A 27,660-nucleotide genomic window follows, 5' to 3' on the forward strand; every position below is an offset into this window, starting at 1 on the left:
ATAGGGGAGTTCATATGAGCAGGACATCCAGCCAGATTATCAAGGAAAATAATGTGGAGAGCAGTAGAACTAGGGGGCAGAGGAATCCCTAATATTACTTGGTATTACTGGGCAGCCCAACTGCGGCAAATTGAGGTCTGGAGCAGAGTTGACCTTTCCCCGGTTACCCAGCTAGAACAGATTTTTGTACAGGAAGGCAGGCTGGATGCATTACTCTGGGGGTCTATCCCTGAACATATGTATAAAACACTAACATTGAATCCCTTCGTTTCACACTTGTTAATATTATGGGGTAAGCTCAAAAAGAAACTCAGGGGAACACATAATAGATCCACATATGCTTGGCTCACACAAGAACCAGGGTTCCCTGGGGGGCAGGAAAACAAGATAATTGCCTCATGGTATGATAAAGGTTTGATTAGGTTTCGTGAGTTTACAAGAGAGGGCAAACTTAAAAACTTTGAAGAGATTAGTAAGTAATATGATCTTCCTGAGACAGAAATCTATGCACATCTTCAAGTTAGAAATTATATGGTGACAGCAAAATGGAATAAGGGCAACTGGATAGATAATGAAAAGTTTGAAAACCTATGGGGGACTCTATATGGGGGAGGAAAAGGGATCTCTAAATTATACAAACATATTAGGGGCACTACCTTTGAAAAACTAGCCTATATGAAAGCTTGGGAGCAGGATCTTGAACAAGAATTCAATGGGGGAGAATGGAAGAAAATGTGTATAGAGGTTAAAAAAGCATCTGTGTACTGGTGAAGGAAAATGCTTATAAAGTCATGAGTCGCTGGTATTATACACCAGACAGATTAAAAGCAATGTTCCCAAATGCATCAGATAAATGCTGGCGCTGTGAAGAGGGGAAAGGAACATACTATCACATTTGGTGGAAATGCTCCATTATACAAGAGTTTTGGGAAATGGTCACAGGATTAATTACTCAAACAATAGGGGTTCAGTTCACTTGCGATCCCAAATGGTGTCTGTTGGGCTACGGGAATAAGGGAGGGAAGGCATGGCAAACTCGAATAAAGTGTATGTGCTTAGCAGCAGCCAAAACAACAATAGCACTGAAATGGAACCAAAGAACAAGCCCCACGAGACAAGATTGGGAAAATAAATTGTATTTCTTGATGGGAATGGAAAAAACGACAGATAGGCGAAAGGGAAAATATAAGCCCAATGCGGAGGAATGGTTACGATTAGATGAGCTAATGGGGGGAGGGGAGGGAGGGAAGGGGAAAAATAAAAGAATGTTAATAAAGCTTGAATGTTGCAGATGAGCTATGTATAGGAATATTGTTTACTAGTGTAATATATTGTTGGAATATCAATAAAAAGTTTAACAAATTGAAAAAAAAAAAAAAGGCTAAGAGAGAATATTAAGAAAAACTTGCTGCTGAGACAAAAACCTCACAACAGCAGCTTTTTCGGGTACATCAGAAGCAGAAAGCCTGAGAGAGAATCTGTGGGACCTGTAAATCATGAAGCAGTAAAACAGGCATTCAGGAAGGACAAGGCCATAAAATTATGGAACACGTAGACAAACATGGTTTAATGGGACAGAGTCAGCATGGATTCAGCCAAAGAAGGTCTTGCCTTACCAATTTGCTTCATGTCTTGGAATATGTGAATAAACATGTCAATAAAGGTGAACTAGTTGATGTAGTATATCTAGATTTTTAGAAAGCTTTTGACAAAGTACCTCATGAGAGACTCCTGAGAAAAATAAGCAGTCAAGGGATAGGAGGCAATGTCCTTCTGTGGATTAAGAACTGGTTACTGAACAGAAAACAGAGGAGGAGGGTGAATAGTGGAATGCCGCAGGGATCTGTACTGGGACCAGTGCTATTTAACCTATTTATAAATGATCTGGAAAACAGGACGACGAGTAAGGTGATTAAATTTGCAGATGACACGAACCTATTCAAAGATGTCAAAATGCATGCAGACTGAAAAATTGCACAAAGACCTTAGGAAACTCAAAGACTGGGCATCCAAATGGCAGATGAAATTTAATGTGAACAAAGAGAAGCATATTGGGAAGAAAAATCCAAATCATAGTTACCCGATACTAGGGACCACCTTAGGAGTCAGCACCCAAAAAAAAGATCAAGGTGTTATTGTAGACAATACGCTGAAATCTTCTGTCCAGTGTGTGGCGGCAGCGAAAAAAGCAAACAGGTTGCTAGGAATTATTAGTAAAGGGATTGAAATACTTTTAAAACAGATAGGAGGAAATATTTTTTCACTCAATGAATAGTTAAGCTCTGGAACTTGCTGCCCAAGGATGTGGTAACAGCGGTTAGTGTATGTGGGTTTAAAAAAAAGGTTTGCACAAGTTCCTGGAGGAAAGGTCCATGGTCTGCTATTGAGATAGACATGAGTGAAGCCACCTGGGATTGGAATGTTGCTTCTATTTGGGTTTCTGTCAGGTACTTGTGACCTGCATTGGCCACTGTTGGAAACAGTATACTGGGCAAGATGGATCATTTGTCCAACCTAGTATGGATATTCTTATGTTTCTATGTGAAGATTAATGTCGACATTATTTACACTGTAGTTGAAATGCCATTTTCATGTTTTTCTTCGTGCCAGATTTTTAATGTAGCTCTTCTCTATGGTTACTTCCTTGATCTAGTGCTACCAAATAAGGTTTATTTATTAGGATTTATCTACCATCTTTTTGATGGAATTCACTCAAGGTGGGGTACAGCAAGAATAAGTCAAAAATAACCAACAAACAATTACAGCAATAAAAATATTCAAACAACAATGGTATAGTATACTAATTACAATGTCAATAATATGTAATAAAACGTTTTAATAGACAACAGAGTATAAGCAAAGATGAAACATACAGATATGTACGATTCACAACCTTCAATGTGTTTCAGTCTCATTTTTCAAATATGGATTACATTTATTTTGGCTCAGAATGAATTTCTATATAAAAGTGTATATATCTTTTTTAGCCTGTATGTGATATTCCAGTGTTGAGATGCTTTCTCCCTGTTGGCTGTATATGATCAGGTTACAGTTCTCATCTCTTCTGTATGCTGATTGAGTAACCTTATAATTTAATACTAACATTTTAAGCATTTGTAATTGTAATTTTTATGTAGTTCGTCCCTTGTATTAATATTAATTCATATTTTTATTATTTTCATTAGTTATATTTTAACCTTTTTACAGTCTATTATGCTTAATGCTAATTTGTATATATGTTTGTATAGTATTGGACCCCTGAGGCAGGCGATTAGCTGAAACGTGGCCACATCAGGTCAGGTCATCACTAATTCAATACAGTCAAGTTCAAAAATCATACTTTAAAGCAGGCCTTTGCTTTTATTGAACAAGGGGGACTTTAGAATTTAATAGGTTCTGATTAATATGAAGATAATACTCCTATGTGGATACTCTGGTTGTATGTGTGTCTTGTGTGTGTTATTAGCTCTTTCCCTGTCAATAATAATGGCCTTCTCTTCTTTTAAATGTTGTAATTTTACACTGTTAACAAGCCATGTGGTATATTACATTTTTAGAATAAACAAGCAAACCTAGGTTTGTTTTGATAGTGCAAACTTTGTTGTTATCACAATTTATGGAAACCATCTAGTTTATAGGCGGGTTAGAAATGTCTAAAATAAATAAATAAAATGGATTATAGTAATGGTGACTATGTAGGCTGCGCTAAAGCTGTGTATAAGAAATTACAAACTATGGAAAATACGGTGGTCAGGCTTACTTTTGCTGTCAGAAACACCTCAGTCAACACAAATCTCTATAAAAGTTTTAGATCAATTTACAGTACTTACATAGTTTGTAGCCCACCAGGATTTTAATTTCAAGTACCACTGAAGCTTTGGCCCTAGGTTAATATTGAAGTCTTTAGCCAGAGCTTCCATTCTTTGGAATTCAGTCCCATCCATGAGTGGCTGAACGGAATCCAAATACTAATGAAAAAAAAAAAAAACAGAGAACTGGTTTAACACTGCAACTACTTTCCATCTTAAACAAAGGCACAATTATCTTGGAAAGAAAGTTTCAGAAATATAAAAACAGCTGAACTTGGAAAAATAAAGCATTGATTATGTGTCATGAGAAAAAAAAAACTTATAGTTATATTCTGCACATCAGAATATGCAAATCCATTATCATCATCTTCTGAAGTAAGTGATATTATAGATTCTGCAGCAGAAGGAAATTACATCCAATCTGCCCAACAACATGTATTTATTTATTTATTAGGATTTATTTACCGGCAATTTGAAAGAATTCACTCAAGGCGGTGTACAGTAAGAACAAATCAAACATGAGCAATAGACAATTACAGAAGTAAATATACTCAAATAACAATACAAAGTATGGCATAGTATACTACTTACAATGTCAACACAATACATAATAGAACATTTTAATTGACAGTGTAAGGTATAAGCAAAGATGGAACATATAGATAGGTGAGAGAGTAAGAGGAGTTAGAAAGTAAGGTGACTAATTTCAAGAAAGTTGAACATGAGGTCTTCATCAGTATAAAGTTTTGAAAGCGCTGTTTTCAGTCCCAGAATGTTGGCATCAAGTGTTCGTTTTGCCTGTCTGCACTGTGTGTGGGGTCTGTGAGTGGTTTCTGGGAACCGTGGGACCACTGGAAATGTGGCCCCCCAGTAACCTAGAAATCACTGGGGATTATTTGAGTGCGGGAGATTCGCCCAGAAGCGGTTGTGACCCAGTCGGTGGGAGGAGGGTGCTAGTGTAGAGCACAAAAGGCAGGTGCAGGCAGACCTGAGCTGGGGACAGACCCTCCAAGTGGCCGCAGGGTAACCCCAGGCGGGTGGCTAGGTGTTTCGTCACAATCCTCAAGTACCAAGAAATGCAGTCTGAGTCCGAGAAAATGTGATATATGAGACAGAGAAATATTTCCCATCATTTTGTATACCACATACTTCATTAAAAGAATTTCCAAGCACACCTGGATAGATTGCCTATACATGTTGCATCTTATGAACTCCAGAGAGAAGCTCTTTTTGGCAATTTCTATGGTGAGCATTCTCAGTAAATTTGAAAGAATAAGTTCATACCCCACATACCATGGTCTACGAATGAGGTTCTTTCCTGTCACAGCATGTACAAAACTAATCCATTTAGAGAAACTGTGCCCCCCCCCCAAACAGGATAGAATACTACTACTAATCATTTCTATAGCGCTACTAGAAGTATGCAGCGCTGTACACTTGAACATGAAGAGACAGTCCCTGCTCGACAGAGCTTACAATCTAATTAGGACAAACAGGACAGACAAGAGATAAGGGAATATTAAAGTGAAGATGATAAAATAAGGGTTCTGAACAAGTGAACAAGGGTTAGGAGTTAAAAGCAACATCAAAAAGGTGGGCTTTTAGCTTAGATTTGAAGACTGTCACAGATGGAGCTTGACATACCGGCTCAGGAAGTCTATTCCAGGCATATGGTGCAGCAAGATAAAAGGAACGGAGTCTGGAGTTAGCAGTGGAGGAGAAGGGTGCAGATAAGAGAGATTTACCCAATGAACGGAGTTCCCGGGGAGGAATGTAGGGAGAGATGAGAGTGGAGAGGTACTGAGGAGCTGCAGAGTGAATGCACTTATAGGTCAATAAGAGGCGTTTGAACTGTATGCGGAAATGGATAGGAAGCCAGTAAAGTGACTTGAGGAGAGGGCTAATATGAGCATAACGACACTGGCAGAATATTAGTCGTGCAGCAGAATTTTGAACAGATTGAAGAGGAGAGAGATGGCTAAGTGGGAGACCTGTGAGAAGCAAGTTGCAATAGTCTAAGCGAGAGGTGATAAGAGCGTGGATGAGGGTTCTGGTAGTGTGCTCAGAAAGGAAAGGGCGAATTTTGCTGATATTATAGAGAAAGAAACGACAGGTTTTAGCAGTCTGTTGAATATGTGCAGAGAAGGAGAGGGAGGAGTTGAAGATGACCCCAAGGTTACGAGCTGATGAGACAGGAAGGATGAGAGTGTTATCCACAGAAATAGAGAATGGGGGAGGAGGAGAGGTTGGTTTAGGGGGAAAGATAAGAAGCTCAGTCTTGGTCATGTTTAGTTTCAGATGGCGCTGAGACATCCAGGCAGCAATGTCAGACAGGCAGGCTGATACTTTGGCCTGGATTTCGGCTGAGATTTCTGGTGTGGAGAGGTAGATCTGGGAGTCATCAGCGTAAAGATGATACTGAAAACCATGGGATGAGATCAGAGTACCAAGGGAAGAAGTATAGATAGAGAAGAGAAGAGGTCCCAGGACAGATCCCTGAGGAACACCAACTGACAGTGGGATAGAAGTAGAAGAGGATCCACTACAGTATACACTAAAGGTACACTGGGAGAGATAAGAAGAAAACCAGGAAAGAACAGAGCCCTGAAATCCAAGTGAGGACAGCGTATCAAGGAGTAGGCTGTGATCAACAGTGTCAAAAGCAGCAGATAGATCGAGAAGGATGAGGATAGAATAGAGACTTCTGGATCTGGCTAGGAACAGATCATTGGAGACTTTAGCAAGCGTTGTTTCAGTTGAATGAAGGGGGCGAAAGCCAGATTGAAATGGATCAAGAATAGCTTGAGATGAAAGAAAGTCAAGGCAACGGCGGTGAACATCCATAGTAAGGGAAATAAGTGCGGAATCTAGAGGCTATGATGGAAGAAGCTGATTTGGATTTAGTGGCAGCCACAAACATGATTCAGTGGTTCCCAAAGCTGATCCTGGAGGCACCCCAGCCAGTCAGGTTTTTAGTATATCCACAATGAATATTCATAAAGTAGATATGCATGCAGTGAAGGCAGTGCATGCAAATCTCTCTCATGAATATTCATTGTGGGAATCCTGAAAACCTGACTGGGATGCCTCCAGATAAGCTCCTGGCATAGACTATCCTGAAGAATTTTAAAAGCACTAATTTCGTAGTCAGTCCATTTTAGTTGGTTAGGGCGGGTTTTCTTGAGCATGTCTGTTATAGGGCTGGATTTATTTGCAAACTGCGGTAAAAACCACCTATAGTAGCCTACTAGCCCTAAAAAACTCCTTAACTGTTCTGAGCACCAGGTTGGGGAAAATCCCTAATGCTCTTTAGCTTGCCAAGTAAGGGTTTTACTTTCCCTTGTTCTACTAGATACCCTAGGTACTTGGCCTCTATTTGAGCAAAAGTGCATTTCTGGGGATTTAAGGTTATCCCTGCCTTCCATAGGGCTTCCAATACTGCCTTGACCCAAGGAACATGAGATTCCCAATCTGAACTGAAAATTACTACATCATCCATATAGGCTGCTGCATAATCTTGATGATGTCTAAGCACCTGGTCTAGAAGGTGTTGACAGCTAGCCACTGCCCCATTTAAGCCCAAAAGGCATACGGTGGAACTGGAATAAACCCAGTGGCGTGCTAAAGGCTGTTTTAGGATGAGTGTCCTCCAACATCTGCCAGTATCCTTTAGTTAGATCTAATGTGGTCAGCTACTGGGCCTGTCCTAACTTACCTAACACTTCTTCTATTCTGGACATAGGGTATGCATCAAATGCAGAAATAGCATTAACTTGGCGAAAGTCGATACAGAACCCCTGGGTACCATCTGGCATAGGCACTAATACAATGGGGCTAGACCAGTGACTGGGGGATTCCTCAATAACCCCAAACTGTTCCATTTCTTTAACTTGCTTTATCACCTCCCGTTTTTTTTTCAATTCAGGCAGTCTATATGGTCGCTGTCTCACTATCTTACACGGCTCAGTATGTACACAGAGTTATCAGATAGGTTTCCCATGGACTGGAAGTAAGTACACCTTCAAAAGTAGCTAACATGGTCAATAGCTCGGCCCTCTGCTTCAGGGTAAGATCCTTATTAATGCTGGGTTTCTTTTCCTCATAAAAATCAGAACTTGGGGTCCCAAATCCTCTGCTGCTTCTTCCTTCAAACCATCAATAAGAGCTTGCCTATCCTGCCACAGCTTTATCATATTAATGTGATACGTTTGTCTTTTCCCTCTATTATTCAGCAGTTCAAAGGTATAGGGTCCTAGCCTCTTCTTAACAATCACAGGGCCCTTCCACATAGCTGAAAACTTATGAGGTGAACTAGGAATTAACACTACAATTTTATCCTCCTCACGGAAAACCCTGATCTGGGTCCTAGATTGTAATACCCCCTTCTGCCTTTCTTAACTTCTCCTCAGATTTTCATGGGCCATTTTGGCTAGTCACACTCTAAGGTGCTTCAGGTAAGATACCACCCTTTATATAGTGTGGTGCTGTGCAGGGGCATGGCAAGGTCCGGGCTCATTCACCACTCCAACAATTAGTAGGGCGGAAGTTCACATTGGTAACCAACCATGCACCCCTTAAGTAGTTGCAACAAATGAAAAACAATAATGCCCGCCTCACCAGATGGTATCTAGCCCTGTAAGGGTACAATTATAAAATAGAACATAGGTCTGGGAAACTGTTACAAAACGCTGATACCTTACCCTGAATCGCTGAATCTCCGGTTAAGGTTCTGAACCAAACGGAGAGTGGCGCTAGCCTGAGTAGGGGGCTATGTGATGACTCAGAAGCTCTGCCTAAAGCTGGCAGGCAGAGCATGAAAATTTCCCTGTTTTACCCTCAACCATAGCCTAGGTCTTTGAAGGAGGTAGAAAACATGGCCTGGCAAGAGAAAAGGACGGCACTTAGCCAGATTCCATGCCATTTCAGAGACAACCCTTAAACGATAGACCAGGATCCCTATTTAGCCCAAGCTCCCTGGCTAACTAAGCAGTTTAACATGGACACGGGGTGCAGCTGGGAGGACTTCCCAGGGGCTAATAAGGAGGATGCAGGAAGTGAGGAGATGGAGTCAGTTGATCAGGAGGTGTCCCAAACTGTTCCAGGAATTACACTTCCTGAAGAGGAGGAAAAGATGGAGGTAGCTACAAAGAATGATTGAAGATAGCTGCTGGAAGTTTCAGTGATTCAACACACTCTACATTCTGCTTTCATACATTCCCTGTGGGAGGCAGTGGCGTAGCCAGACAGCCAGTTTTGGGTGGGTCTGAGCCCAAAGTGGGTGGGTACAAATTTTTCTCTGCTCCACCCTACCTCCACCTCAAAATATAAATACTTTAGCTAATGAGGATCCTCAAGCTCAGTCAGCTGAACACTTTCTCTGAAGGTGGCCAGAACTCTCTTTTACCAAGCTTGGCAGGCAGCAGCAATGACCCTAAGCCACTGATGCCAGCACCCCACACATGCTTAGCTGTCGATGGCTCAAGGATGCTGTTGCCAGAGCTTGGTAGAAGGGAGTTCTGGCCGCCTTTGGAGGAGGTCCTTAGCTGGGGATGCCTGGGAATCCTCACCATCTATACAGCAAGGGTTAGGACTGTTGTTAGACCTACTTGGCCCAGGTCAGAAAATAAAGGAGGGCTCCCCTCCCCAATTCCCTCTCCCCTTTGCCTCCCCTCCAATCTCCCACCTGCCATTACTATCACACCAACAGACCCTCACCAAATACAGAACAAGGGATCACAAATTAGAAATAAAAATATTTAGACAAAAATTGAAAGGGAACCCTAAGAAGTTAAACATAGCATTACTGCAACACTGGAGACATAAAACAGAGATGCATTTCCTTTTCTACAGAACACAATAGAAAGACATTTGCTATGCACATTTCCAAAAGCTAACATATTCCATTTAAAACATTCAAAATAAAATGTTTTGTTTCTACCTTTGCTGTCTGGATGTTTTATTTTTCCATCTTGCTGGTTCCAATTTCTGTTTTCTGCTTTCCTCTCTGTCATCTGCTAATTCTTCTTCAAGCGGCTGCAGTCCATTTGTCTTTTCTCCTCTCTCCTGTCTGTTCCCTTACTATTCCTGCCTCTGACATATTGATCATTCCTTTTTAGCTCTTTTCTGCCTCTCTCTCACCCTTCTTCGTCTCCTTTTTACTACCTATCAAATTTCCATCTTCTTCTTCTTTTACCTACTAGCTCTCCCATTCCCCATCTTATTCCTCCCCATCCCTACTTTCTCTTTTATCTTTAAACTACTCCCCATTACCATATTTCTACCCTCTGTAATCACTCTCTCTCATTCACGTCCTTCCCACCCCCTCCTCCCCCTCTTGGCCTCTCCCACAGGGTTCCACCATTCCCATCATCTTCCTCCCTCCACCCTTCTAACCAGCATCTGATCTCCTCCAAACCCCACCCTGGTAGCCGTATATTTTCCTGCCCCTTCTCTCTTCATTCCTGTCCTCTCCCCCATGGCCTCTTTTCCCCCCTCACCACCTACTGTGTACCTCTCCCTCCCTCTCATCCACCCCCATGTCTATCTCCCCCTCTCATTTCCACTGTCCACCATCTCTCTCTCCCTCTCCCTTGTGTTCTGATCCAACATCTCTCTCCCCTTCCAATGCATCTCTCCCTTCCTCCCCTCTACCATCATGTCTAACATTTCTCCCTTCCCTCCACCCCTATGCCCACCATTTCTCCCTCCTCTCCACCCCTATGCTCACCATTTCTCCCCCTCATCACCTATCCCCTCTCTATGCAGCATGTCTCCCTCCCCTCCACCTCATACACAGCCAAGACATCTCCCTTCCTCACCCCTCCTTTGCTGCATCTCTCCCCCATGCATCTCCCCCTCCCTCCCTCTTTCCATCTTCCCTTTCCCCCGTGCAGCTGCTGTCCCCCGTCTTCCCTCCCCCATGCGACATCTTTTCCCCATCATCTCCCCCCCCCCCCCCCCCCCCCGTGCAGCTGCAGCAACTTTCACTTAATCTTCCCTCACCCTCCTTGCAGGCCCGCCCAGCAGCATTGTTCCTGGACCCGACTGACAGCGATTCCAGTTGCAGGCCCCGCTCGCAGTCGCAGCGATTCCCACACGCTGCTTGCCGGCTGCCGCTCAACAACCTCCTTGTGCTGCAGAGGAGAGGCTTCCGGGTTAGCGCTTTAGTAGCGCAGGGAGAGTGTTGAGCAGCAGCCGGCCAAGCAGCGTGTGGGAATCACTGCGACTACAAGCGGAGCCTGCAACTGGAATCGCTGTCAGGTACACTGCTGCTGGGCGGGCCTGACCCCAAATTGGGTGGGCCCAGGCCCACCCGGCCCGCCCGTGGCTATGCCCCTGGTGGGAGGACCTGACCAGTTATAACTGGTAAAGCGGGAGGTGGGGACAAGCAAAGTATAAGTTATGCTGGGGCTGTCAGCAAGAAGTGTGAAAAGCAATTAACTATTTCTGAGCTGTTTTGAACTGAGAAATGAACTTTAACTGATAAGCAGTAGCAGTGCTCTGAGTTTTCATTTTGTGTTTATTTTGAAAGGACTGTGCTTAAAAGGGGGAAAACGTTTAAGTTCTCTGGAAGTTTTCAAGCCTGCAGAAAGTCAGACCTTTAACAAACTGTTTGGTCCAGGAGTTTATAATCTGGAGAGAGGAGTGAAGTGTGCCATCCTTTTGGTTTTTTTCTCTCTTTTTGGATTTAAACCATAGAAGGACTAACATTACAGAGGGCTGTGCAATAATAAAGAACTATCCATGTTAATGAGCACTGAGTGCTACTTTGTTTTTGGTGAAGCCAGACTGATATCCCGGACTGCAATTACAATTGGGATTGCAGTAGTTTTTGTTGTTGTTGTTTGTTTTGTATTTTGAGGGGCTTGCTTTGTAGCAGCCTCACATTCCAACACTGGAAAGGACTCCGTCCCAGCTTCTACAAACATCAAAGCCAAGGGAGCCAACAGTGCCCAAGCCAGGTCACAAGTACCTGGCAGAAACCCAAACAGTGGCAACATTCCGTGCTACCAATCCCAGGGCAAGAAGTAGCTTCCCCATGTCTGTCTCAATAGCATATTATGAACTATTCCTCCAGGAACTTGTCCAAACTTTTTTTAAACCCAGATACGCTAACCTCTTGTTATTACATCCTCCGGCAAAGAGTTCCAGAGCTTAACTATTTGTTGAGTGAAAAAATATTTCCTCATATTTGTTTTAAACGTATTTCCATGTAACTTCCGTGAATGTCCCCTAGTCTTTGAACTTTTCCAACAAGTAAAAAATTGATTCACTTCTACTCATTCTAAATAATAGTGTGCACCCCTCTTGTCTAACTCTACTACTCAGGGCTTTTTTTGAGGGGGTACTTGGGGGTACTGAGTACCGGCACCTTTTCCATTGTCTGCTTAAATTGACCCATTGACCCCAAGTTTTAATGAAAGAGCTCAGGCTCTACATGCAAATTCTGCCTTGTCATAAATTCTGTGACTGGTTGCAGGGGGCCTGGCTATTGTGGGGTGGGTCCCTCAGTGATAACCCCACCCTGAAGGGTGGCCATGCATTTGAGTACCGGCACCTTTTTCGCTAGAATAAATGCACTGCTACTAATCATTTCTATAGCGCTGTACACATGCAGGTATTTTCTCTGTCCCTAGTGGGACACTTTATCTCATTTTATATACTATCTATATTTTATATACTATCTATATGTTTGAAGCACTATCGGCTTTATAATGGCTGATGATGGCCGCCGACTGAAAGGTCACGGGAGCAGCTAGCTCCGAGGACCTGCAGGGCGACCAGCAAGGACAGAACCCGACCGAGACGGGACCACAAGCACCTGAACCGAACGGGAGACACCCCAGACTGCGGCAGCACCCAGACTCTGGAAGAAACTCCCTACCATTCGGACCTGGGCGGTCGACCCGAACCCTCTCTGGGCACGTGGCACCCGAGCCCCGCTCGCAGGAGAGGATCGAGGCGAACCACAGAACTGAATCTCCCGGGCCAGGGATTGGGTGGAAGACGGACCTGCACCCCCACTCTCAGAATCTCTAGCCGAGACTGCGGCAGCACCCAGACTCTGGAAGAAACTCCCTACCATTCAGACCTGGGAAGTCAGCCCGAACCCTCTCTGGGCACATGGCACCCGAGTCCCGCTCGGAGGAGAGGATCGAGACGAACCGCAGCACTGGATCTCCCGGGACAGGGATCGAGTGGGAAAACAGACCTGCACCCCCACTGTCAGGATATCTAGCCGAGACCCTCCTGCCCCGCAGCGGATCGAGACTGAAAGGGACAGGCCCAGTACCAATTCCTCAGAAGGAGCCAGGAGAAGCATGAGGCCGAGTGCGGAAGGCCATCCGAGCTGCTCAGATGCCTGAGCCCACCACATGCAGGCAAGGAGAGCCCACTGGGGACGAACCCCCAACATCCCCAGCACCCAGCGCTGCAGGCCGCCGCCACTGACTAACCGAAGCCTGAGTCGAAGGGGTGTCATCTAAAGCCTCGCCTCCTCTCCAGTCGGGGTCCCCCAACTGTCGCGGCCCCATGCAACTCCACATGCCTGAGCCCTACAACCCCAGCACCCGATGCTGCTGATGATAACCGTCACCTACTTGGAGCTCGAGACTGAACGGGTCTCGAATGGTACCTCTGCCTCCTCACCAGCCAGACCCACACCGAATCTCAACTTCTTCGGCCCAGCCTCGGGGCCTGCCAGACTCCTTGCAGTCTCTGGAGGTCGGCGCTCAGACTACACCGCGCTGGACCACTGGGGCTCACACGCCGTCAGACTTAACACAGGGTCAGACACTCAGATCAGACGGTCGGGCCCATATCACTATCAGCGGTGGAATTCTGCCGGCGAGATCAGTGCACAGTGGCAGCGGAAATCCGAGGCTGCGCCCTGGTCGTAGATTCTGGACACCAAATTGCGGACCATGCACAGAAACAACACTCATCTCTCTAACCACGCCATCTGAAGGACCCTGCGACTCAGGTAAAGCTTCTCAACGGTATTTGTCACTGAACCGTCAGCAGTTCTCCTGTAGGTGCTCGATTTTCCACACTCTAAAAGCTGTGAAGCCCAGTATGGGTGGACTGGATTCAGAACTAAATTAGCATAAAAGGACTACTGTAGAGCTGAGCAACTCGGGGGCAGGTTATCAGAGTGAGAAAAATTCCCCAACCCAAGTTCTCAGTCTACATGTATGTCACCTCCCTGCTAATTACCTCAAAAGGTACTCTGTATTTGAAACCCTACAAACAGAGTGCTACTGTTATATCTGTGACACCCCACCAACTACCTGGAAAGTGCTCTGAAGGTCCCCATATTAGGAGACCGCAGCGAAACGAAACCAAAATGAATACCTTCAAACTACTCCTGGCAATCTACTCCTTAACACTGATCCATTTAACAATAACCACTCCACTTGCAGAAAGCAATATCATACCCATATTACACAACCAACAAACATTGACCAGATACACAGCACCTCATCAAACTGACAGCAATTTAAACATGGGAAGAACTACAACATGCGGACATTCACAACAGAAGGGAAAGAAAGGCCCTAACAAACTTACCTTACCAAAACAACGACAACTAAAATAAATCCACACAACCCCACACACAGAAGACCCATACCAAACAATCCAAGTGGGCTATATTAACGCCAGATCCGCTGTAAATAAAACAGCAACACTAACAGATTGGATCATGTCAGATAACCTTGATCTACTTTTCACCAATGAAACCCGGATCCATGACCAAAAGGACCCCATAATCCTAGACCTGTGCTCTCCAGGATACAAAATCATACACTGGACCAGAAAGGAAAAGAGAGAGGGAGGCTTAGCATTAATTTATCGTTCCAACTTTACAACCGAAACCACTTCCGAGTCAATCACACCTCAACTTGAAATTGCCTCAATCAGAATCCTCAACAATACCCTACACGACCACTTGAATTGTGCTCTGTTCTACAGACCTCCAGGTAACTGGAACAAAGGCCAGACTAACTTCATGGACTTCATTTCAAACACATGTGTTACCAACTCCAATATACTAGTACTAGGAGACATTAACCTTCACCTAGAAGACTCAAACTCCATCAACACACGAGAATGCAAGGAATTCCTCCGTTTATGGGATCCTAAATAACCACAAATGCAAGCGACCCACATCAAAGGGCACACACTCGATCTCATCTCACACAAACTTTCAAAAGACCAGAACTTCCTAATAACCGGCATCAACTGGACAAAAACACCCTGGACTGATCACTATAAATTGAACTTATCGTTACTCTGGCGGAAGAAAGATTTACACCGAACACAAGAACACACATCCTACAGCACAAGAGGCCAAGTAGACACGGACACATTCTGGTAACATTCGTTGTTGTATTTTATTGTGATATGTTGATGTTTTATTGTAAACCACTTTAATGTCATGTCATGAAAAGCAGAACAGTTATCAAATTAAAAAAAAAAATGAATATGATTTTCATAGTTTGGTTTTAGGTCATGGTTGCTAACTGCTTTTGTTTTTTCATGACCTGTCAACACCAGATTACTTGAATAAATGAATATTGTTCTCTAATTTTAGAAAGCAAAGGTTAGGGGGAAATTATTTGAATTTGACTTTTCCCTTTCCAAGCGGTGTAAATACAGCTACATTACCTTATCTGACAGCAAAATGGTGAAATGTTATACCAATTTAAATACGGACTATCCCTTGTTTTAAGACGTTCATAAAGCCTTAAAATGTATTTGTTTGAAAGATATGTATTGGGCAAAATTTGAATAAGGGGCATATGTTTTTATTAGACTTTATTTTAATTTTTATTTCTATTGTAACTCCTGTATGTCCAGTTTTTCTTATGTAAAATCGCACTGAACTCTTTTGGGTATGTTATGAGTCACCCTATATAATAATTCTCACCTCCAACGTTCTATGCTTGGGACCGTGGCTCCCTGGCTGCAAGTGGTCTGCGAGGCAGACACGCACGGATGTCACTGACGTCAACACAGCTGATTCCAAGGCAAGGGGAGGAGTACCTCCTACTGCCTCGGAATCAGCTGTCACCCCCCCGTGCTCAGGCCCCCTCAAAACCCATCCCCTCCCGCGAACCTGTCGATCCCCCCCCCCGGAACGGCGAAAACTGCACCCCCCCTCCCGCCGCTGTTGTGCACTACCTTTGGGTGGGTTCCTCAATCATCTTCTCAGAAAGTTTAACTCCATGCGTCTGACATCAGACACACGCAGAGGAACTTCCAGACAAGATGACTGAAGAACCTACGGGAAGGGAAGAACAACACGGCGGCGGTGGCGGCAGTTTTCGCTCGCATGGGGGGGGGGACGACAGGTTCGCGGAAGGGGGGGTTCGAGGGGGCCGTAGCACGGGGGGGGGGGGGAATTGCCTGCCTAAGGCCCGTTTCCTTGCCTACAGAAACGGGCCTTTTTTTTACTAGTAAGAAATAAAGTACAGCAGAGAAGAATAAAAATACTCACACACAAATATGACTTCCAGTCATGAACTTATCAAGAAAACTGTCAAAACTAAGAGGTACATTTTTTCAAATTAAAACTAACTGGTTTTCTGTCTGAAAGAATTGCAACTCACCCTCTTTACAGTGTCCTTCACAGTTGGGAGAGGCAGACGAGGCAAGGAGGTCTGGAAGCTATACAGCATTGGCTTACAGCCCGAGAAGAGCTTCACCAACCGCTAGAAAAGAACAACAGCCATTAACTACAGGAGGTAATAGAGCCACTTTCTCTCTGGCTTTGCAATAAGATTTTGAAATGACACAATACCAGATTGATTCTGGTTTGCTTCTTTTGAAATTAAGCAATTTGGGTATTTCAGGTATCAGTTTGAGATGGTTCTCTTGTTCGTTTTATTTATTTTAAAAAATTATATCCAACACTATCCTACCACTTTTAAAAAACAAACATAATAAAAGCTTATGAACTTATAATAGAAACAGGTTAAAACAGTGAAAAACCCAACAACAGAGGAGAGCCTTGACAAAATCCTTCGACCAACTACCTGCTCCCTCAACCTCTGCCCATCAAAGGTAGTGCAGAAGGCAAGTATGGGCCTCATAGAAGGTACCACAAAAATTATGAAGTCCTCTCTTTCTAATGGGCAACTACCAAAAGCATTGAAAAGGGTAGTGATTCACCCTTTGCTAAAGAAAAACAAACCTGACCATGACAAACTTGAAAGTTACAAGCCAGTATCCAACATCCCATTTCTAGGGAATCTTATAGAACAAACAGTCTATGTTCAACCCAGTGATTGGCTAGAAACTGGCTAGATCCATGTCAATCTGGATTCAGACCCGGTTATGGAACAAAAACGGTCCTCGTATCCCTACTATTTGATCTTCACAGAAACAGAGACAGGGAATTTACTCTGTGTTAGTACTGCTAGATTTCTCAGCAGCTTTTGACACTATGGATCATATCATCATGTTAGCACAACTGGCAGAAACAGATATCAATGGAACAGTACTTGTGTGGTTCAGATCCTATCAGACAAGCAACAATCCATAATATTTGGCAGCACCTTATCGCCACCATGGGAACTGACTAACCTATGGGGTACCACAAGGATTGATACTGTCACCTATTGTGTTCAATATCTTCCTCAAGCCACTAGCTGAACTGGTTAGGTTAATGGACACTCAGTTCTACAGCTATACAGATGATGAGCAGGTACTCATACCCATTGAACCTGACTTACCTACAGCCCTGAAGGGAAAATTAGGTTCTTACCATGATAATTTTCTTTCCTTTAGTCATAGCAGATGAAGCCATTAAGTATGGGTTGTGTCCATCAACCAGCAGGGGGAGATAGAGAGCACAACTTTTCACAGTGTCTCATGGCCAGCTAGCTCCACTGCCTCTTCAGTATTTGAAGCTTCCAAAGCAGTATGGCAAACCACAATGGGAATAACATGAACTTTCCTCACAGCGAATGATGGCCCCTTAACAAGGGCATAAACTCAAAAAAGGAGGGAATGAACTCATCCTCCTGGAGGGAATAAACTCGTCCTCCACTTTGCATAAATGGAGGGAATACTTGCATCCTCCTTGAGGGAATAAACTCATCCTTCCAAAACATGAACTGGAGGAAATGAACTCATCCTCCTATCACTGTAACAAGAATCCTGAAGACTGTTTTCCAACTCCCCAAGGAAGGAATATAACTTCAGAAAACAAGAACAGCACCTAAAATCAGAATCACTGCAATACAGACAATCATACAGGGAGGGCTCATGGCTTCATCTGCTATGACTAAAGGAAAGAAAATTATCATGGTAAGAACCTAATTTTCCCTTCCTTGTCATCAAGCAGATGAAGCCATTACGTATGGGATGTAACAAAGCAATCCCTAAATAGGGTGGGAACAAGCCACACCACGCGCTAGCACCTGTGCTCCAAAACGCGCATCCCTCCTGGCAGCCACATCCAGCCTGTAATGTCGGGCGATAGAGAGCTTAGAAGCCCATGTTGCAGCACTGCAAATCTCATGAAGAGATAGTGCTCCAGTTTCCGCCCAGAAAGAGGAAATCGCTCTTGTGGAATGTGCCTTAAAGGCTTCAGGCAGAGCCCGGCCAGACAGCAGATATGCTGAAAAGATAGCTTCTTTGAGCCAACGGGCAATAGTGGCTTTAGAACGCTGAAGACCCTCTGCGAGGACCTGCAAACAGCACAAAAAGATGATCAGAGGTCCTGAAGAATTTGTAATTCGCAGATACCGCAACAGAGTCCTGCGCACATCCAAAAGGTGCAACTGCCCAAATGAATCTGGAAACTCCTTCTCAACAAAGGAGGGAAGAAAAACAGGCTGGTTTAGGTGAAACGCTGAAACCACCTCAGGCATGAAGGAAGGCACGGTCCGAACCGTGACCCCTGACTCTGAGAATTGCCGAAAAGGGTCTCTACAGGACAGCGCCTAGAGCTCTGACACCCGTCTCGCCGAGGCAATGGCCACTAAAAAGACGGCCTTCAGTGTCAAATCTTTCTCTGAAGCACGCCGAAGCGGTTCAAAGGGAGCCCCCTGAAGGGCCTTCAAAACTAACCCCAGGTTCCAAGCTGGACAAGGTGCCCGCACGGGAGGATGGAGCCGAAGCACCCCTCTAAGAAACCGTGCCACTTCTGGATGAGCAGCTAAGGACAACGCCTTCAACCTTGCCAAGCAGGGAGGCCAATGCTGCCACTTGCACCCGCAGGGAATTATAGGCCAAGCCTTTGTGTACACCATCCTGCAAAAAGTCCAGAATCGGCAAGACAGGAGCCCGCAACGGAGAAAGCGCTCTTGAAACATAATAACATAGTAGATGACAGCAGAAAAAGACCTGCACAGTCCAGTCTGCCCAACAAGACAACTCACGTGTGCTACTTTTGTGTATACCCTACTTTGATTTGTACCTGTGCTCTTCAGGGCACAGACCGTATAAGTCTGCCCAGCACTAGCCCCGCCTCCCAACCACCAGCCCCGCCTCCCAACCACTGGCTCTGGCACAGACCGTATAAGTCTGCCCCGCACTATCGCCGCCTCCCAACCTCACACCAGACTTCAAACTGGCGCCAAATCCTGGCATAAGCCACGGAAGTGGAGCGCTTACGGGCCTGCAGGAGAGTAGAAATTACCTTATTTGAGTAGCCTTTATCTCTCAATTGCCATGCCATAAGACCAAAGCAGCAGGTGACAACAGGTGTGGAACCAGAGGTAACGGAAAGGGAGCCTCCAACAGCATCTGTCGGAGGTCCGCATACCAAGGCCTCATGAGCCAATCCGGGGTGATGAGGACCACTTCTCCTGGGTGCAGCCGAATCCGCAGGAGCACGCGCCCTATCAAGGGCCACGGAGGGAACACATATAGTAGGCCTGGAGGCCAGGGCTGAGTCAAGGCATCCAACCCTGCCGAGCGAGGATCTCTCTGTCTGCTGAAGAAGCACGGGACTTTGGCATTTGAACTTGTCACCATAAGATCCATCACGGGCTTGCCCCATTTGGCACATATCTGCAGGAATACTTCGTCTGCTAGTTCCCATTCTGCTGGATCGATCTGATGCCTGCTTAGATAATCGGCTTGCACATTGCTCTGACCTGCAATGTGAGCTGCCGACAGAAACTGAAGATGCAGCTCAGCCCAGTGGCAAATCTGTTCGGCCTGCGCGGCCAGTGCTCTGCACTGAGTGCCACCTTGTTGATTTATGTAGGCCACTGCTGTCGTGTTGTCCGACATCACTCTGACAGCCAATCCTTCCAGGGTCACTTGAAAGGCCAGAAGCGCCTGAAACACCGCTTTCAACTCCAGGCAGTTGATGGGCCACTCCGACTCCTCGGTTGTCCATAGACCCTGGGCATGCTTCCCCTTGCAATGTGCGCCCCAGCCCTTCAGGCTGGATCTGTCACTACTAGACACCAATCGGGGAGCGCCAGCAGCATTCCTCGCTGTAGCATGCTGTCTGAGAGCCACCACTCCATGCTGAGTCGGGCCGCAGGGAGCCAAGAAAGTCTGCATTGATAATCCTGAGAAACTGGAGACCATCTTTGAAGTAGGGAATACTGTAGAGGTCTCAGGTGCGCTCTCACCCAGGGCACCACTTCCAATGTGGCTGTCGATCCCAGCAGCTGGACAATGTCCCAAGCTCGCGGGCAGGGCATCCTCAGGAGCAGACGGACCTGATTCTGAAGCTTGCACCGCCTTAGCTCGGGTAGGTATACATAGCCCCAGTCTGTATCGAACCTGGCCCCCAAATATTCTAGAGATTGCGAGGGGGTCAGGTGACTTTTGGCCATATTGACGACCCAGCCTAGAGATTGAAGTACTGAGACCACTCTGGCTGTAGCTTGATAGCTCTCTGTTGCTGACTCCTGCCTAAAGGACACAGATAAGAATTGCTCTGGCTTAATTCTGCATTTATATCTTTATATCTTTCCTGTTTTTGTTATCTACTCTGCTAAAATAGTGATTTGCATGTCCCAATCCTTAGAGCTGTACACCTGGACATTTCTTCTGGTACATTTAAGTGCAGCTCTAGAGATAGGTTACAGCAGACACATTCCTAAAGTCTTAAACGTAAGTCCACCCACCCTGCCTCTCAACCCACCCACCCCAAGACGGACACTTCATAAATAACTTCCCCAAATACACTAACTTATCACAAATTAACTCTACCCATATTACAACTGTCTCTGAAAAGAAAACCCCTCATTAGCACAGGAATCCCCAGTCTTCTACTCACCAGCTAAGGATTACTGCTCTAATAATAAGAATCTCAGCCAACATATCCATAGGCTGCTGTTCTCACTATATCACACCTGTTCATACCCATTTCAACCAATCAGGATGACTTTTATTCTCTGTAATTGTGGTGCTTTAGTTTTAAGACCAATTATCTGGAGACTTAAGGCTTGTCCTATCTGTCTGCAGCTCACTAGATTAAAACACGAGCTCAGTAAAGTAAAACAGGAACTAGATGCACTTAAACCAGCATCTAGGACCGCACAATATCATACTGCACAGAATCATACCAAATTATCACCACTACCACAAAGGATAAAACCACCTAAGAATAGATGGCTCACGGTAGGCTCAGGCAGACTTCAATATGTGACAAGAAAGCATCCGACCTCACAAGTGTTGCCCCTACAAAATTCTTTTACTCCATTACAGCACTGTGATGTTCTTGAAAACAGAACGGAAGCCAAAGAAAAAACAATAAAAGTGGAACAAAAAGATATGAAGGTACCCAAAGAGAAAAGAAACCCCCAAATCACTAATGTTGAAACGCATACCAGGAAATGTAGATGGAAAGCGATGACCACAAATGCTCGCAGTCTAAGCAATAAAGTTCATGACCTTCAGGCCCTTATGTTGGAGGCAGACTTGGATGTTGTTGCAATCACGGAGACGTGGCTCAATGGTTCCCATGAATGGGATGCAAACATACCAGGCTATAATCTATTTAGGAAGGATAGAGAGGGTCGTAAAGGTGGAGGAGTAGCTCTGTATGTGAGGAACGATATCACAGCGACTGAAATGACAGGGACCTGGGGAAAGGAAGAAGCGATATGGATCACCTTAAAAAGAGATGATAGAACCTCTGTCCACGTGGGTGTTGTCTACAGACCTCCGACACAATTGGAGGAATTAGATAAAGACCTGATCGCAGATATTCAAAAGTTGGGAAGCAAGAGAGAGGTGCTGTTGCTGGGAGATTTCAATCTGCCGGATGTAGATTGGAAAGTTCTGTCTGCGGAATCGGAAAGAAGTAGAGGGATCGTGGATGCTTTCCAAAGTGTTTTGCTCAGTCAAATGGTGATGGGACCCACGAGGGAGGGAGCGACACTGGATGTGGTGCTCACAAATGGAGATCACATGTCAAATATCCGAGTGGGTGCCCACCTGGGCAGCAGTGACCATCAAACGGTTTGGTTTGATATAACAGCTAAAGTGGAGAGCGGCCACTCAAAACTCAAAGTCCTGGATTTCAAGCGTGCTGACTTTAGTAAAATGGGGGAATACCTGAGGAAGGAAATGATGGGCTGGGAGGAAGTACGAGAAGTGGAAGGACAGTGGTCCAGGCTGAAAGAAGCTATAAATAGTCTAACGAACCCCTCCAGTGCTCAGGTTTTATTATGTGGTTTCTGAGGTCAGGTGTTAGTACTCGAGCCAAATCTCAGAACTCACTGTGAAACACCGGAGAAGTTGTAGACTCACTAACCTCGTCTTCCGTCTTCGCAAGACGGAAGAGGAAAATTAATCTAATTCAGGATAAGAATGTTAAACTTCCCAATATTCAGTAGCTCCAGACACGAACTGCTGAAAATCTCTTGTACACTTTATTCAATATAACAAGAAAAATTTAAGATAAAATGTACATTACAACAAAATTTGGATTAAGAAAAATTTACTCTATATTTTCTCTAAAACTACAACAACATTAACTCCAGTTTTCTTTTCTTTACAAGTTAACCCAGCACAACTTCAAACTCACATGTATCAGATAAGTATTTTATATTTACTTCCCTTAAAGTTCTATTCCTAAATTAATATATTTAACTAAGTGTCAATTAATATGTTTAATTAAAACCAATGTAAGAATTTGATTCTTTGTGTATATTTTTCTCTTTCTAGGATTCTTTCTCCTCCGATGGAACCCAGGTTTTCAGGTAAGTATGTGTAATTAAATTGTTTAGTTTCACAGGTCACTTAGCTGGCTTTCAGGTAGATTTTCTCTGTAGCTCTGAAGTCTGTCTTGCGTTGGGGCCCAACTGTATTTTCCGCACTCCGTTCGAACGTTCCTCTCTTCACCCTACACCTTTCTTAATAGCCAAAAGGGAAAGAAACCCTTTCTCCCTAAAGGAATCCTCCTATAAAGCTACTTGGCGTATTAGGAAATACTTTGGCCATATATATATATATTCAAAAAAATAAAATTAAATTAAATATCCCTACTCTTCCAGACCTATTCTATTTTTTTTCCCTCCCTGCACTAGAGGAGCACTAGCGTCTTTCACTCATACCTCACTCCCACTTCAGTCAATCCACTCTAATTCCTATTAACCCCTTAATCCAACCCCTTTAAAATTTAAACTTAAATTCTCTATGACACTCACCTTCCACACAATTTCCCCCTTTCTTTACCAACATTCAAAAAGTTTTTATTATTTTTTCTCAAACACACCATTCAGTCCCTGCTAACACCTATGTTTTCCCTCAATCTCAGACACTCAGCCAGACACATCCACTCCCTTCGGTGTCTTCAGCTCCTCTGCCCAACTGTCCGCAGCCCCGTTGCCTAAGCAACGGCCAAAGTTCCAGGGACTCTTCAACCAATCAGCTGTGCTTCCCAAGGTTCCGCTTCCCTCCGCTGACCCACGGAATCCTGAGCAGCACAACTGATTCTCCATTTTATTTTTACTTTTCTCATAGGAAATAATGGTAAAAATACTCAAACCCAAATTTAAAAATCCTAATTTACCCAAATTCCACCAAAATCACACCCAGATACTAAACATTACCTCCTCTTTTAAACCCTGTTTTTAAAATTTAAATCTAACATTTTTTCCTCGTCCGCCCTAATTTTTCCCCAAAAACTCCCCCTTAAAAATCCCAAAATTATTTTAAAAATACCCCAAATATTCACTCACCACCCCCTTAATCTACCCCGTCAAATTTAAAAATTTAACCTTCTCATAACCACCTAAAACTAAACCCTCTCCAAAAGACCCCTTAAAAAATATCAAAATTCAAAATTAACCCGGCAGAAAAATCAACAAAAATTCCGCGAACCCGAATCTGAAACAGAATTTAAATTAACAAATCCCCGATTTTTAAAAAATAAAAAAACGCATTTACACAATTTTAAAATAAATTCAAATTTTGGGTCAATAGACCCCCTTACCTGGACCGGGATTTTCCCCTCACTCGACCCTGTCCTGATTCCAGTGTACAACGTCCTGGGGCCAAAACGGAGACAAAAATAAAAAAGCTCCGATGCCGGTCCCAAAATTTAGGCCCCGGCTTCGGCCTACTCGGGAAAATGCACGTTCCCGATTTGTGCATGAGGCGCGCCGCCTCATGCACACATCCCTCCGCTTCCGTGATGTCTTCTATGTTGGCTCTAGCTCCTCCGACTCCTCGTCCCGAACGGGCCCGAAATGCGGCCCGAACCTTCACTTCCGACGGTCTCTTCACTCCCGGGGACTCGCTCCTTCGCCCCGGGAATAACAAAACTTCAACGCTGCCTTCTGCAGCGTCTTCAGTCCTCGTACCGGCCCCGAAAATAACGGCGCTATTTTTTTTTTCCTAATGCGGCCCTCTTCCAGCGCCCCCTCTCCCCACAGATGGCCCGAACCGACGCCAAAAAATACTGGCCCCCCAAAATGTTACCACTGCTCCCGGAGCGCTCCTCCCGCTCCGATTCCCTTCTTCAGGCCTGGGAATGTACTCCAACACTCCCGGTCCCCGAAAAATCCGGAACGCCTCCAGCGCACCAGGGTAAGTATAAAAAATTTTTATTATTCTTCTCTTTTAACCCTTGTTACAATAGGGCCACGAACTTTTATGTAAGGAAAGTTAATAAAAGCAAGAGAAAAAGGAAACCGATATGGTTCTCCAAGCAAGTGGTTGAGAAAATAAAGGCTAAAGAGTTGGCGTTCCAGAAATACAGAAAAACTCAAGAAAGGAACACATGGAGGAAATACCGGATGAAACTGAAAGAAGCCAAGAAAGAGATACGGACTGGCAAAAGCGCAAGCGGAAGAACAAATGGCTAGAAATGTAAGGAAGGGGTGATAAAAATTTCTTCAGGTATATTAGTGAAAGGAGAATGACTAAAAAGGGAATTGTGAGACAAAAGATACTGCGAACCGCTATGTGGAAAATGATGAAGAAAAAGCAAATTTGCTAAATAGATACTTTTGTTCTGTTTTCACAGAAGAAAATCCTGGAGAAGGACCGCAATGGACTGGCAATAGTACAAATGAGAATGAAGTGGATAGAGCACCGTTCACGGAAGAAAGTATGTATCAACAACTTAAGCTAAAGGTGGACGAAGCCATGGGACCGAACGGGATCCACCCCAGGATATTGAGGGAGCTCAGAGAGGTTTTGGCGGGTCCTCTTAAAGATTTAACATATCCTTGCAGATGGGAGAGGTTCCGAGGGACTGGAGAACGGCGGAGGTGGTCCCTCTTCACAAAAGTGGTTCTAGGGAAGAAGCTGGAAACTACAGGCCGGTAAGCCTCACTTCGGTTATTGGAAAAGTAATGGAAGCGATGCTGAAGGAAAGGATAGTGAATTTCTGGAAGCCAATAAGTTGCAAGATCCGAGGACAACATGGTTTTACCAAAAGGAAATCGTGCCAAATGAATCTCATTGAGTTCTTTGATTGGGTGACAGAAGAGTTGAAACAGGGACGAGCTATGGACATAATCTACTCAGATTTCAGCGAAGTTTTTGACACGGTTCCCCACAGGAAGGCTCTTAAATAAACTGGATGGGCTGAAGATAGGACCCAAAGTGGTGAACTGGATTAGGAACTGGTTGACTGACAGACGACAGAGGGTGGTGGTGAATGGAATTCGCTCGGAGGAGGGAAAGGTGAGTAGTGGAGTGCGCCTCAGGGATCGGTGCTGGGGGCCGATTCTGTTCAATATATTTGTGAGTGACATTGCCGAAGGGTTAGAAGGTACAGTTTGCCTATTTGTGGATGATACTAAGATCTGTAACAGAATGGACACCCGGGAGGGAGTGGAAAACATGAAAAAGGATCTGAGGAAGCTAGAAGAATGGTCTAAGGTTTGGCAATTAAAATTCAATGCGAAGAAATGCAAAGTGATGCACTTAGGGAATAGAAATCCACGGGAGACGTATGTGTTAGGCGGCGAGAGTCTGATAGATACGGACGGAGAGGGATCTTGGGGTAATAGTATCTGAGGATTTGAAGGCGACGAAACAGTGTGACAAGGCGGTGGCCATAGCTAGAAGGTTGTTAGGCTGTATAGAGAGAGGTGTGACCAGCAGAAGAAAGGGGGGTGTTGATGCCCCTGTATAAGTCGTTGGTGAGGCCCCACCTGGAGTATTGTGTTCAGTTTTGGAGGCCGTATCTTGTTAAGGATGTAAAAAGAATTGAAGCGGTGCAAAGAAAAGCTACGAGAATGGTATGGGATTTGCGTTACAAGACGTATGAGGAGAAACTTGCTGAACTAAACATGTATACTCTGGAGGAAAGGAGAAACAGGGGTGATATGATACAGACATTCAAATATTTGAAAGGTATTAATCCGCAAACAAACCTTTTCCGGAGATGGGAAGGTGGTAGAACGAGAGGACAAGAAATGAGATTGAAGGGGGGCAGACTCAAGAAAAATGTCAGGAAGTATTTTTTCACGGAGAGAGTAGTGGATGCTTGGAATGCCCTCCCGCATTCCAAGGTGGTGGTGGAAATGAAAACGGTAACGGAATTCAAACATGCGTGGGATAAGCATAAAGGAATCCTGTGCCGAAGGAATGGATCCTCAGGAGCTTAGTCAAGATCGGGAGGTGGGGCTGGTGGTTGGGAGGCGGGGATAGTGCTGGGCAGACATACGGTCTGTGCCAGAGCCGGTGGTGGGAGGCAGAGATAGTGCTGGACAGACTTACGGTCTGTGCCAGAGCCGGTGGTGGGAGGCAGAGATACTGCTGGACAGACTTATACGGTCTGTGCCAGAGCCGGTGGTGGGAGGCGGGGCTGGTGGTTGGGAGGCGGGGATAGTGCTGGGCAGACATACGGTCTGTGCCAGAGCCGGTGGTTGGGAGGCGGGGATAGTGCTGGGCAGACTTATACGGTCTGTGCCCTGAAGAACACAGGTACAAATCAAAGTAGGGTATACACAAAATTAGCACATATGAGTTATCTTGTTGGGCAGACTGGATGGACCGTGCAGGTCTTTTTCTGCCGTCATCTACTATGTTACTATGTAGAGTCTGCTCTGATGAGCCAGTCGTCTAGGTACGGGTGAACCCTGAGTCCTTCTCGCCTGAGCAAAGCAGCTACTACCACCATTACCTTCGAAAAGATTCGGGGAGCTGTGGCGAGGCCAAAAGGCAAGGCCCGGAACTGGAAATGTTTTCCCAACACCGCAAACCTCAGAAACTTCTGGTGCGGGGGCCAAATTGGTATGTGCAAGTAAGCTTCTTTCAGGTCTAGAGACGTGAGAAACTCTCCTGGCTGTACCGCAGCAATGACGGAGCGCAGGGTTTCCATGTGGAAATGCCACACTCTCAGGGACTTGTTTAATTCTTTTAAGTCCAGAATAGGGCAAAAAGACCCACCTTTTCGCGGCACCACAAAGTA

General features: G+C 44.8%; 1 protein-coding gene across 1 annotated transcript in view; it reads right to left on the bottom strand.

The window, feature by feature from the left end:
* CPT1A (carnitine palmitoyltransferase 1A) overlaps window positions 1-27,660 on the bottom strand; it is a 254,233-nt gene that overhangs the window by 148,420 nt on the left and 78,153 nt on the right. The window contains 2 exon segments of the mRNA XM_030201306.1: window positions 3,831-3,968; window positions 16,421-16,522. Of these exon segments, the coding sequence (XP_030057166.1) occupies window positions 3,831-3,968; window positions 16,421-16,522 (240 nt within the window).

Source organism: Microcaecilia unicolor, chromosome 4, assembly GCF_901765095.1.
Source record: "Microcaecilia unicolor chromosome 4, aMicUni1.1, whole genome shotgun sequence".
NCBI lineage: Eukaryota > Metazoa > Chordata > Amphibia > Gymnophiona > Siphonopidae > Microcaecilia > Microcaecilia unicolor.